A 13,952-nucleotide genomic window follows, 5' to 3' on the forward strand; every position below is an offset into this window, starting at 1 on the left:
GTTCCTTCCTCTCATTTTAGCAATAAGGGGCCGTAGAAAAACTCACATGGCTTCACTGCAGCTAGTGGGGCACACTCAGGGATGTAAATTGTTTTTGACATCAGTGGGTTATAGGTCAACAGCTGGGGTAAGTCAGCTTCCTGGAGGTGAAGGTGTAAATCAGGGATGCTGTTTTACACTCAGGGCAGCTACAGCCCACTGAGGTTTATGCTTTTCCCTAAAACACAGTGTCCCAGACCCCAATTCCCCATTTCACTGCAACCTCTTGGCATTGCAAGAGTAGCATACAGGGGTAAATAAGACTCAGGACCCCTCAGTTAAACCCCAGCTCTCCAGAGTGTGTGTGTAGGGTGGGGGAGGAGGGAGTTATAGGATCATCCTGACATTCGTGTTAAACCAAACAGACTCATGACATGTTGGGAGACACAAACACAGCAAGGGAACTCACCAGAGCCAAGTGGTCCTCCGTCTGCATGCACAAGAACAGAAAGAAAGCCAGTGGGTACCGTTATGTTGGCAGCTCTTCCCAACCCAGCACCAGAGGCTCATGGACAACAAGCGCCCTCTTTTACCATCACAGCTTTGCTGCCATGGGTGCATGGAAGTCTCTCACTGACAGCCATGCCAGCAAAGACCCCCATGGAGATGGGCATAAGGCCAGGCAAACCTGTCCTTTTCCTGGGAGAGAGAGCTGATGCTTTTCTTTTTAAGTCAAAGTTAGCTAATGATGAGGTCTTGACTGCAGAGTTAACGTGAGCTCTCACACCTTGAGTCAGCAGAGATCACTTGGGAGTGACTGCATTGGTGATGGAGGCACTGCAAAGTATTGCAGCAGAAATTCAGTTGTCAGGCAAACTTCAAGTGTGTTCACACTCCAAGCTGCTCAGGTAGATGAGGGCTGGCACTGGAGTTGAGAGGAATGGTCCTACCTTGAGGTGGATCCCACGTCCCCCCACTAGACTGGCCAACTCAGTTTAAGGCACTGAGCATGTGGAACATGAAGTGAATCATCCTGGTTACAACAGCATTAACTCTGCAGCCTGGCCAAACCCAATATAGCCAACACAACCTCAGACACAAATCACACCCGTGGCTGGATTCTCTTTTACCCTCAGCTTTGGTGGCAGGGAACACCCCAAAATGGTTCATTACATCCACTGTCCTCATTTTGGCATCACAGGCCTCAACACATGTGAAAACCCAGGCTCCTCTACTGACATCTCCTTTAAAGCTGCTGCATGCTACCAGCATGGTACAAAGCCCCTTTCCAGCACTGCTGAGAACCTATTGTGAAGACAGCTTTTCATCACGATGCTCTTGTTGGCACATCACATTGCAGCTGGAAAGCCATGGGCTATTACTGGAAAATATCATGTGATTTAGAAGCAGCCTTCCTGCTTTTGGACAGGGGCTTAGACTTTGAGGTCTGGGGAGTTCTTCAGTTGCCTACAGCCTTGGAAAACAGCATCCCCAGAACAGCCCAACTGTGCATTGTATAGTAGCATGCCACTGCTGAGAAGGGGAGGTGTATTTTCTAGCTGTGTTATATGCCCTATCCCTGGGACAGGCTGCAGTATTCTCCAGCAATGATCCATCAGCAACATAGCCGCGTGCTCCTGTTGCTGGGGAATACTGCTGTCAGCCTCCAGTCTTCAGCATCTCCCTGGAGCCAAGCGACCTGATTTCCCGAGAGACGGCAATGCGGCTGCCTTGAGAATTTCCCCAGTTGTGCCGAGCTCTCACCAAATGATGCATGAGCCCCTTGCCGCTCTGCGAGGTGATGACACGGAGGTCCGGCTTGCGGCTGTTGGGGGCGAGCTGGGTGGCGTGGGAAGGCGGTGGCGGGGATTTGGGTGGGATGATCTTGCCCAAGCTATTACCATTGGAGACCGGGAGCAGGCCGGGAGAGGCTCTGGCACTGACGTACCCGTTTCCTGCAGGGAGAAGACACGGGGAGTAAATACACGTGTGTTTGGTGCAGTGGGGAGAGAGCAGGTTTGATTCTCTATCGCCCCGTGTAGGCGTCCCTGCAAGCCAAGTCAGCCTGGGAGGACAGGGAATTGCCCCGTGTCAGGTGCTCAATGGTAACTTTCTGTGTGTATACTCTTACCCCAGGGCAGATGAAAGCAGACCCTTTTCCACTGAGGTTCAGCAGGGTGGATTGCACTGTGTTGTACGTAGGAGCCTACCCACCAGCTCCTACCAGAGTGCAGCCTACACACTGTAAATCCCTCAGCTTGGGGTCCCTGGCTCATGTGTCCACACCCTCAGGCCAACCTAGGGAGGCTGGAGCACAGATGAGACTTGAACCTAGGTCTCTCCAGTTCCAATTCACTACTTTCACCCCCCTCCCTCTTGGGGCTATGAAAAAACATGCAGGAGACATGACACTTCTGATTCTCGTCACACTGAGGCCACTTTCTGACACCCTGGCAGGTAAAGCCAGCCCAAAGGACCATCCCTTTCCTTTAACGATCCCATTGCACAAACAAGAATTACATTCTTGTATCCTAATGCCCCTCTGATGATTAGAGTCTCCCCAGCCTCCAGCTTCTCTTCCTCCCTGGCTCAGTTTGGAACTTTAGGAAGGAAGGAAGGAAAGCAATTTGATGAACATCAGGAAAAGAGTAATTTGGATCCGATTACTGTTCTGATGAGACTTTTCTTTTTCTTTGATATATGTGTGCATGTGCATGCCTGTGTGTGCGCGCACGCGTGCGCGTGAGAGAGAATAGGCCTTGAAGATAGAAAGACATTTAGCAATCACCAAGATTCAGCCCTCATATTCAGTGCCTGTTAGACCGGGAAAAATAGGTCGCTGATTGCATTATTAATCATGCCGACAATTGGACCACATCTGCATTTCGGCAGGAGGTGGGAGGGGACGATGTTGCTTCCAACATGAGGCATTCTCAGCTGAGGCCCAATTTTGTTCCTGCTGCTCCCAGGACACAGGGTGATCGAGTGCTTGGGGGAGGAAGTGGAAGTTGCCACAGATCTGATCCCACTGGAGACCCATGGTAATTCCCCCACTGAGCCCAAACAGCTGAGGGAAAATTGGGAGGGAAGAACTGGACCCAGTGAGAACGAGGTCCTGAGTGTGGCATACACTAAAAATGTGCTGTCAAATTAGTGGACCAGGTCTTTGCTTGACTACAGGCGAGTCTGGAAGAGCGGAGCAAAAACCACTGAGTTTTCTCCACTGGACTGGATGGTCATGTATGCTACAGCAGCCTGAGGGCTGCTCTAATCAGAAACAAGTCCTAGCCACCTAGCCATGTCTCCTTAGCTGGCACTGGGAAAAAGGTAAGGAGTGTCCCACACCCAACAGCTCCTGCGTGCAAGACAGATCACCCAGGGGAAGGATTTCATGTCTGCTTCATTTTGGGTTGCTCAGGAGCCTAAGTGCCAGCCCTGCGACCTATCTGGCCCAATATCCTGTCTCCGTCCAAGGAGACATGAAATCCTTCCCCTGGGTGATCTCTCTTGCATGCAGGAGCTGTTGAGTGTGGGAACAGGAAGAAATGCTGCAGCAGAGGATAGCAGTCTGTGAGGATGGTTATCGCCTGACCCTAAATGTTTGCACCTCAAAGCAGGAGGCTTGGGGTCTCTGCGCTGTTGGCAGCCAAGCCACGCGCTATCGTGCCCACGTGCCGCTCGCAAGGCCGCTGGCTTTTATATTAATTGAAGATGAAGGTGCATAACATTTCAAGGGTGACCTTGACTGCTGGCAGTCAGTTCCTCTTACGATGGGGCTGCTACTGTGGAGCACGAGTGAGACACAAAGGGCTGAGGCCACGAAAGATGTGAGAAGCCCTTCCGTTTTCCAGCCTTTGCAGGGACACATGCAGAGGCTCCCACGGTAACCATCACAGCGGCATCTCGCTGGGCTGCCTCGAGCGCAATGAGTGCACCGCTGCGTCCAGCAGGAGGGCATCAGCTTCACTCCAGTCATGTGTTATAGGCCCTATACTGCCTCTGGAGAGTCTCCTTTAGGCTCCAGCAGCACACGTGAGACCTCATCTCTAGCCTGAAATTTCCCCAGGCTGCAGCACAGCACCACGTCCTGTATGCCCACAGGAAACACAGGAAGAGAACAAATCCTGGACCAGGGTGAAACCCAAGGTTATCCCCAAGACATCTTGAACTCTGTGTCCACTCTGAGAATAAGAACAGCAATTCCCTCCTTGCCAGCTTCCCCCACAAATGCAGCCACCTGACATGCATCTAGGTGTTGATGCAAGCCAAAGGGCCAGGAAGGGGCTGTGGGGAATGGAGGGGGAGAAGCAGGGGTTGATGGGGGCTGCAGGGCCTGCCGCTCGCCTGCTCCTGCTCCCCAGAGCAGCTGCAGGAATGTGAGGAATGGCTCGGTGACGTCAATCCTGACATTCATGGAACCTGCCAAGCTGGAAGCTGGAGCGGCTGCTCCCAACAGCTGACGTGGGGGCTGCAGGGAGGTGGTGCTGGGGCTGGAGGCTTGGGGGGGGGTAGGAATAGAAAGTGACAGGGTCTGTCTCTGCCAAGTGGGGGTGGAGGGAGAGCAGCAGCAAACTCCTGCCACAGATCTTGGGGGCTCTGCTCCCGGGAGCTGCAAAGGTACACGATGGAGATAAGACACCTGCCCTGGGCCCCCTTCAGCCCTCAAGCCCAGGCATACACAGCAGAGCATAGGTGTGTCAGGGCACGGTGCTACAGGGATTCTGCACTGCAGCTCATGGGTCACAGGTTGCCATAAGCCACAGAGGTTGGAGGAAAGTCAGTGACAAGGTTGGAAGGAACCTCTCTCCATTGGACAGAATCCAGCGGAGGGCAATGAAAATGGTTTGGGGGTTGGGGAACGTGACTTATGAGGAGAGGCTGAGGGAACTGGGCTTATTTAGACTGGAGAAGAGAAGACCAAGGGGGGATTGAACAGCAGCCTTCAACACCCTGCAGGGTGGTTGCATAGAGGATGGAGCTGGACAGTTTGCAGTGGTGACAGATGACAGAACAAGGAGCAATGGGCTCCAGTTTCAGCAAGGGGAGTTTGTTGGATATTAGGAAAAACTCTCACTAGGAGGGTGATGAAGCACTGGAACAGGCTACCCAGACAGGTGGTGGCATCTCCATCCTTGGAGGTTTTTAAGACCAGGTTTGACAAAGCCTTGGCTGGGATAATGTAGCTGGGGCTGGTCCTGCTTTGACCAAGAGGATGGACTAGACATGACCTCCTGAGGTCCCTTCCCACCTCATTTCCTATGATTCTAGCAGCTTCCTGAGCTGCCCAGGTGTGGGGCTCCAGTTTGGCTCTGTTTAAAACAGCCATTGAGATCCAGGATCATATTTTCATATGGACAGTGTGATCCAGGCTCAGCTACAACAGCACAAAGCAGGTCATCAGCCCCTTTCAATCCCTGCCTTCTCCCTCACACAGAGGTAAAGATTGGGAGGGTAATCTTGGCCTCTTATTAATGCCAAATCATGGCCTCTTAGTCACGTCCTGCCTTAACCACACTTTGCTGCCCCAAGGAGGAACTTGGACCGTTAAAACACCCAGTAACTCTGCTGAGTTCAGGCTTGGTCTCACTTTCATCACAGCAGCTGTGGGTTCCTACTAAAGCCTAATACAATGTTTGCTGCCCCTGCTGCACCCTGCTAGGAGCTTCACAGACATCTAGTGAGAGACAGCTGTTTGCGGCCCAGTCTAAAACACCATCCTCCCCCACAAAAATGTGTTGACCTGAAACCTCAAGTTTCCCAACACCTGTATATATGTTTACAAAGAGGATGGAGCTAGACTGTTCTCAGTGGTGGTAAATGATAGAACAAGGAGCGATGGTATCCAGTTGTAGCAAGAGAAGTTGAGGCTGGATATTAAGAAAAACTCTCTCACTAGGAGGGTAGAAAAATCACTGGAACAGGTTACCCAGAGTGGTGGTGAAATCTCCATCTTTGGAAGTGTTTAAGACCCAGCTAGACAAAGCCCATAGCTGGGATAAGATAGTTTGGGATGGCACTCCTTTGAGGGATTTGGAGATAATCCTGAGGGTCCCTTCCAACCCCAATTGTCTATGATTTCTAATGCCCAGCCCCAGATCAGCAAGCAAGGAGGCAAGAATCCTTATTTTATAGCTGGGTAAACTAAGGAACAAAACAGAGAAGGTGAGGTGACTTATCCAAGTTTTCCCACCAGGCCTGGGCAGTAGTGGGAACACAGCCAGTGCACTGCTCTAGCCACTAAGCCACACAACCTGCAGGGAGGGAAAAAACAGCGCAGCTTCTCACTCACCCACAGGACTGGGGCAGGCTCCATTTGTGTTGTTCAAGTCTCCCCCAAGCATTGCCCCTAGAAAACAATCAGAACCAAGACAGTTAGAAATCTGGTCTAGGGGGCACAGTGGTGCTGGACCAGGTAGAGGGACTTCAGCAGCAGCAGCAGCAAGTCAGAGAGCTGGGCTGCATTCCCAGGAGCGGGTTTGGAAACAACACAGATCCAAGACCACATGCAATGGGGATGAGCTGTGCAGCACAGAAGCCCACAGCCAAGGCTTGGAAAACACTGTGGCTCCGAGGCAGAGAGCGCGATGCCTAGCAGCAGGGCTGGAAACAGGATCTGTCATGCTGGCTTCTGCAGAAAGCGGTTACAATGAGCCTCCCGCAGCTCTGGGACAGCTGGGAAGTGCTCCTTCCCACTGAGAGCAGGGAGAGCCATTCCCAGTTCTTTCCCAATAAACTGCACCCTTTTTTCCTTCTTGTAACAAGACTTTTGGTGTCTGCCGGATGTACTCAGGATTCTGAATGCTTTGCCCATATCTCAAGCCTGTTAATTTTGCCACTAGTCCCCACTCACGCATCACAGATGAGAGACAGCTGGGAAAAGAACCCAGGAGTCCAGTTTCCCAGTCCACTACCATAACTACTGGTGCACACTCCCCTTCCCCTAAATTGGAGAATTTAACCCATGCACCTGTGTCATGCAAGGTAGACAGACACTTGGCTGAGATGGTTTAGTCAGGGCTGACCCTGCCTAGATTAGATGTGACCTCATGAGGTCCCTTCCAGCCCAACTTTCCCATGATCCTAAGATCTGCCTTCCCAGTCCCCTGATCTCATCAGCAGACAGCTGGGAAAGGCTGGCATTTCTCTCGGGCAGTCCCGCCTGGCGCAAAAACCCACCGGCACTGGCTGGCCTCTGTGGCAAGCCTGGGGACACAGTGTTCCTCTGCAAAGTGGGCTGCTGAGGTGAGAGGAGCCGTGGGTCCGTCAGCGAGGAGGTCACGAGGGACTGGGTCACTAAGGAGCTCCCAGGGTTGCTGAACTGTAGCGTGTTCTGATTGGTCACAGGAACCGTCACGGGCATGGCGAAGTTCGGCGCTGGCACTGTGGACTGAACAGAAACGGGGGGTGTGAGCCAGAGGCTGTGCTGGGGGAGGACAGGGACAAGGGGGGGGCTTTGCTGGGAGTTATTCGCTTTGCCAAGGAGCAGGCAGCTGTTAGGTTTGCTGACACCACACAAAACATCCCCGAGTCCTCCACCTGTGATGACGACTGAGGCCAGAAGGGACTAGACCCAGTTCATTTCTGACCCGCTCCTTGTGTGGACTTGCCCAGCCCTATGCAGCCCCTCATGCCTGCTGTGCAGTTCCTCTGCTGCAGGACAGACCCCTCATGAAATGAGGGACTCCAATACACCATAGGTGCAACCCACTGCCCCATACACACCAGAACGTATGTTGCTTCCAGGCAGGCTGAGAAGGAGCAAGAGGTGCCCACAAGGACACCATCAAAGCCACGCTGCCTTGCAACCAGCTGCTTGGCTTTGTCTTCTGTTGTTTACTACAGGGATCGCTTTACGTACCACAGGGTTTAGCAAAGCATGTTAGAAAGAGCCCGCCGAGGGAGCTGGGCATGACTCAGCCCATCAAAGGGAAGCCAGAGCATGGTGGTCTTTGCGTAAGCAAGACCCACACCCACAGGGTTGATGCTGCTAAGAGGATGAATGGAGTCGACTGGGCCAGGCCCTCAGCTGGGGTAAAGGAGCACAGACCCTTTAAAGTCAGTGGGGTACCCTGATTTACTCTAGCTGGATTATGCTCTGTTTACTGCAGCTGAGCCTGTCTCGGGGAGGCCTGTGGAAAGAGCCTGTTTGTACCACTTGGAAGTGTAAACCCTGGGAGAACTGTTCATATCCAAAACCACTGGTCCTTCACATGTGCTTGTTGAAAGGGAGAGGGTTTGTACCAATATGCCATGAGGACAAGCTCAAAAGAGCTCCCATGAACAACACTGCTGGGCCTGCCACGAAGCTAGGTATCTCCTGCACTTGAGCTATGGGGAAGTGTGGGGCTAAGACAGTAGCCCCCCACTTTGGACTCCCAAAAACACCAGGTTCAACTCCTGGCTCTGCTACAGACACCGCCAGACCTCAGATAAGTCACTTGTGCCTCAGTTCCCCATCTCAGGCAGCCAGGAGAGTCCCTCTGTCTCTCAAGACCTTCAAGTCCATTCTTAATAGGTGTATGAGAGACGCCAGGCACACAGTGTCTAGCCGGGGTTCGTTGCTGCTTGCAACAGACATGATAAAATGCAGAGCCTTGTCTTTAAAGGATGTGAACCATTAAAGTCAGTAGTGCTATGCTGATTTGGGCCTGCTCAGGATCCAGCCCATGCCCTGGGATTTCTTTGCAGGGGAAAAGGTCTCTAGCAATGGGAAGTGCCGAACACTTCATACCCCTGACCTTGGCCCATTACAGAGAGGGGCCTAGGGTGGTTTTTCCCAGCAAGTACAAACTGAGGAGGATGAAATGTGAATCTAGTGAGGTGGAATTTTTTTGCTTCTCGAGAGGGCAGGGATTTGCTCTCTGGAAGCAGGGATTTTCTTTCCCTTTCAACAGCACCGAGCACAAATAGACCATTCTTGGTTCCAATATGCATCGCCACCCAAGCCACAGAACAGCACCCAGCTGTGCTGGGCATTGCACAAACCCAGAACACAAAGGATCTGAAGAGCTGATCTCAGACTGGCTTGGAGCACTCCCGAAGTGCTGCTTTGCTCCACAGAGGCAAGGCAGAGAGAGGTCCTGCTACTCCATGCACGCAGCTGCTGCCATCGCTGATGGCAGAGTCGGTGATGAAAGCCAGGGTCTGCCCTTAGGAAGCAGAATCATGCCTATTTCAAGGTCCTTCAATCCCAGCTTGAGAGGGCACTACCCATCTGGGTCCCTGTTAAAGCCAGACTGTCGAGATTATCTTAACGCTCTTTCTTATACCACTAATTTGCTTTTCATTAACGAGGCCAGGCACCTGCTTGGAGGGTTTCCCAGGGCTTTGCTAAAGCCCCATTTTAATTGTATCGGGCTTGGAAAGTCAGGTGGTTTCACTGTCTCTCAGCTTTGCTAGGACCCTTTTGCTAAGCGGCTCCTTGGTGCAGGACAGGGACATGACAGCAGACAGTTGAGCCCTGGCTCCTTTTGCTTGAGGGTTCATGGCCAGGAAAGCTCCCCAGTGCCACCCACCTCTTCTCATCAAAGGTCTCATCAGGACCCAGCAGTGCCAGGCAGCAGCAGGGCACAAAAACGTTCCCCACCCCCAGCCTGAGCCCTTGCGCTGCCTTGACTTGAGCCTTTGCACTATAAGCTCTCCAGGATGAGAGACTCTTTCTGAATCAGTTTCTCATGAGTACCAAGGGCCCTTAGCACAGCTCTGAAATGGATGCAGCTGTAATGTTGCAGCCTCCCTTATGCTGCCCTCAAAGGGGGTTGACTGGGCAGGAGCTCCAACATGTTTGAATCATGCTCCTCCGTGTGTGTAAAAGAGAGAAGAGAGAGAAAGTGGGAAGGAAGGCAGGATAGACAGACAGATATGCCAGGATAGATAGATATGCAGGGGCTACATCTTTCGGCATACATGGGACTGAGACCTGCAAAGCTGAGCCCCAGACCCTCTTCCCTCTCTCCATCTGCTCCAGGGTCCTTCCCTCCTGACTGAGTGCTCCTGTCCAAGCCCAGAGAGGGTTGTAGCACCTAGGCCCTCTCCAGCCGAGGGCACAGGCACTGAGGCTGCAGGGCCAGGTTACAGAAAGCAAAGGGGTCAGAGTGAACGCAGCTTGCACAACAATCCCAAACCCAGGGATGGTCAGGGTGCGGAGAGGAGGGGAGGAGGGCTCATGAATCAACCAAATGTCAATGCCTTCCTTTTTACCAGGGAAAGCACATGTCTGTGGCACTCTGAACACCGCGCCAGCATCTGCCCGGCCATGTCCCCCAGCAGAGGAGGCAGGTGGGTTAGTTCTCATCACACCAAACCAGCTGGTTAGAGAGAAAAGCATCTGCTCCAACTGCACATTCCTCCTGCCTCACTCATCCCCAGGTCTTCAGGAGGGGGGTGGGATGCTAGGCCTGACTGCCTGTGGGATGCTCTCAACTGGAAGGTCTCTGGGACAGAGACCGGTGAGAATGGGAGTTAGTGGGATGCAGACCCTAAGTGACCAAGGGAAGCTCATTCTTCCATTTCCCTGATCCTGGATGATCCTTGACAGTAGGGCAAAGGGAGTGCAAAATGCTGCCAGTTCTGATCTGGTAGGGCTCTGCCCCCACACTTGGCTGCAACTTCAGAGGCAGATCAAACCCCGCACTGATTTGGGGCTGGAAGGTGAGTGGGACCAGCTTTGTGCTGGTGTAAAAGGACTGCACAAGGCACATGACAACCTGGCCAGGAGGGGCTGGCGTGAACCTGGCACGGGGAAGCCCAGAGAACCTCCCTCAGCTCTGAGCCCAGCACCAAGCAAGCTGATGGTCAAATCCTAGCCAAATCCACTGAGGCAGGGCCAGGCCCTATCAGCTAAACCTTCCTTAACTCCAGGTTTTGTGGCCTGATTTTCTAAGATTTCTCCTCTTCAGCAGCAAATGTAGGGCTTTCAAAGAGGCACAATTCCAGTGATGCCCACTTTCAGGCCCGTTTATATTGTTCCGCGGCCTGCAAGAGCCTCAATCTTGGTCACAGGCTGAGGTTTCATTCGTTTCTAAGCATCACCCCGGTGATGGAGACCTGACTTAGGGCCAGGGTCCCATTCATGTAAGGCTCCTTAGAGTGTAACTACCTGTTTTAAGTCTTTCTGAATGCCAGAAGTGTGGCATAAAGGACGAAGGAAGTGCAGGAAGAATATTCACCCTGTTTTCACAGGAGCAAAGTCTTGAGAAAAGGCATAAGAACAAAAGGGACAATTCAGGAGTGTTTCTGCTACATCCATCCCTGGGAAATCAGCTTCCCTTTCTACTCCCTGCCTGACCAAGTAGCTAATCCTTCTGAAAACTGGCTCTCTTGGACAAATGGATCCTTTGTGACATCCCCTTCCCTTTACACAAATCCCTTCTGGCACTGTCCTGATGCCACCTCAGGGCTGGCGCTGTGACCGCAGGCTAAAACCTCCTGGGATTTGGGCCACTTCCACCAGCTGCACTGGACGGATTGTGGATTTGTTTGGATTTAATGCAAGAGCAAACCAGAGTAGATCCAGACCCGGGTACAGTGAGACCCTTCCCTTCCCTTATGGAGGCAAAACTCTCCAGGAAGAAGAGTTTGCTGGATTAGCAGCACCAGGATTTGACCTGAGGTTAACAACAATGGGACTGGATTTGAAGCTCTCTAATTTAACTGGAAGTTTCAAGCCAGATACCTCAACTCCTCTATATTCTTCTACGCTTAAAAGTAGCACAATCTCACCTGCGCTGAGATGATGACAGTGGTACCACTCCCCTCCCATGGGAGGAAATTACCATATTTAATGACATACCACACCCCTTTTCCCCACAAAAGTTAGCAATCAAAAATTGGGGGCATATGTCTTAAATGAGGAAATTGATTCCAAACCATTTGTTTTAAAGGAAACACCTTTTTTTTTAAATTCATTCAGCCTCCCAGAAACAAGGCACTCGTCTTATTTGGGGGCACGTCGTATACCAGCATATACAGTATGTTGGTTGGAAGGTGATAACACCATGCATGGCTCATTCTCAACGCAAATAACTGAGTAACACATGCCTTTAAGTTTAATTTCGTCTACACTGGGGGATATGCTGGGATAAGTCTAACAGTGCTAAAATAATAGTTCTGTTGATAAGTCTTCTATTCTCAGAGCTCACCCAGCTGGCACCATCCAGGACCCTTCACCTCTGATTGATGCTCATCCTAAGACCTGACATAAATAGCCTGGGTGGGTGCTAGGAGTATGGCTGGGACTGTGCTGGAGGGAGGTGGATATTATAAAGGGGCTCTTTCCTCTCACTTTAAGGCCCCTTTGCACTGGCAGAGCAGGCAAAAGGGGTCTTAGCATTGCTGGGCCTGTTTTTAACCACTAGGCAACATCACCTCCTAATGCATCCCTGGTCCTGGGTTTGCTGCATCGGATGGGAGCAAACAAACGAGGCACAGCAAGGCTCTGGGAGCAAAGCCATGCAAGTCACTACCTTTGCATACTAAGTGCTAAGTGTCCATCAGGGTGCAAGGGGGGCAGCAAAAAGGGGGGTTGCAGGCTACCAGCTACTCACTGCGAGCCTGTAACTCTGCATCATTTTATCAAACTCCTCATCAATCTTTTTATATTTCTCCTCCGTCTGTGGGGTCAGTGCAAACACTTCGTCCCCTTCTGGGCTCTCGCACTCCCTGTGCTTCTTGTTCAGCGCCTGTGACGTTCAGGGTTGGGTGGGGGGAGGTGGTGGGGAAGAGGGTTGGGGGGAAATCGAACAAAAGAAAAAAAACAAACACATAATGAAGGTTTCTGGCCAGAGGGGCACGGTACTTACACCGTAGCGCTTGAATAGGATGTCCAGGTCCTCGCTCGCTTTGCGGTATTTGTCCTCCATCAGGGGGCTCTGGTCAATGGAGTCTTCTCCGTCAGGCTCCGGGCTGTCACAACCGTTAAAACCTTTCTTTCTTAACGTCTGAAAACACAACCGGGACAGGTTGAGATCTAGGCTGGAATGGGATAATGGGGGGCCGGTGGTGTCCGGGGCTGAAATGGAAGGAGGGGAATAGGGTGATGCCTTTACTGCAGACCTGGTCAGGGAAAGGAAGGGGGTGGGGGAATCCTAGAGTTCTGCAAACAGGCATCAAACATGATTAAAACACTTGGGGGCAGGGAAGGAGAGCATGACAAATCCAACAGCAGAACCTTTGGGCAAACCTCATGATGAATCAATCCAACAGCGCGAATCTGCAAATTCAGAGCGGGGGGGAAATCCCATCTTAAATGACCAAAAATTCACAATATTTTAACCAGCTCTGCTCCCCAACTAAGGGAGATATCTATACCTTGGCTATACCAGGTTCCTCTTACCCTCAGGCAGGGGCCGAGGTCTCGACTTCTTCCCGCGTCCAGTTTTGCCGTTGGTTTTCCACCTCAATCAAATCAGAGGTTTTCTGGATTTCTGTGCAAACTGGACGTATGGGCTACCTGTTCCTATGGTAACACACTTCTTTACTGGCAGAGGGATGGGAATGAGGATCCCTCCTGCAAGATCTAACCAAAAAGAACAACAGCTCCTCCACCCCTTCACTCCTGACCCTTTTCTCTACACAAAAGTAACTAACTCCCTTAGCCCAAGATCCTGCGGGGCTTAACAGGATTTAACAACATGAGCCTTTTCCCATTTCAGCTAAGGATCTGGCCCAAGGGATTTGACTAGGGTAACGGAGAGGAAAGCACAACCCCGGGACTGAGACAAGGAATTCCACTGACTCCAAAGGATCCAGTCACATCAGGACTGAATTTGGTCCCGTAGCTCAAACTCGGATGTAAAAAATCTATTCTTCCCACAATTCCCAGGATGACAATGATGGAGAATGGGAGAAATAAGCCCTGGTGCTATTTATTCTCCCATTAAGACACAAACAATGACTTGTCCCCAGCGAAATGAGTGGGTGGAATGTGGTTTTGTTTTCTTTTTAAGGCTGTTTTAAATAGATGCAAGGGTTTT

At 51.6% G+C, this 13,952-nt stretch overlaps 1 protein-coding gene across 11 annotated transcripts in view; it reads right to left on the reverse strand.

Moving 5' to 3' along the window:
* The window catches only part of MEF2D (myocyte enhancer factor 2D), a 115,572-nt gene that overhangs the window by 12,259 nt on the left and 89,361 nt on the right, over positions 1-13,952 (reverse strand). For 6 of the 11 annotated variants that reach the window (XM_090052866.1, XM_090052870.1, XM_090052864.1 and 3 more), the window contains 5 exons: positions 12,780-12,917; positions 7,156-7,366; positions 6,269-6,325; positions 1,744-1,934; positions 449-469 (listed from right to left, as the gene is read on the reverse strand). In XM_090052866.1, the coding sequence (XP_089908992.1) occupies positions 449-469; positions 1,744-1,934; positions 6,269-6,325; positions 7,156-7,366; positions 12,780-12,917 (618 nt within the window). Of the gene's footprint in view, positions 1-448; positions 470-1,743; positions 1,935-6,268; positions 6,326-7,155; positions 7,367-12,524; positions 12,660-12,779; positions 12,918-13,952 lie in introns of all 11 variants that reach the window. The other 5 variants (XM_090052872.1, XM_090052871.1, XM_090052874.1 and 2 more) reach the window with 3 other exon arrangements.

The sequence above is a fragment of the Crocodylus siamensis genome, chromosome 6, assembly GCF_052110815.1.
Source record: "Crocodylus siamensis isolate JL-2025a chromosome 6, ASM5211081v1, whole genome shotgun sequence".
Classification (NCBI taxonomy): domain Eukaryota; kingdom Metazoa; phylum Chordata; order Crocodylia; family Crocodylidae; genus Crocodylus; species Crocodylus siamensis.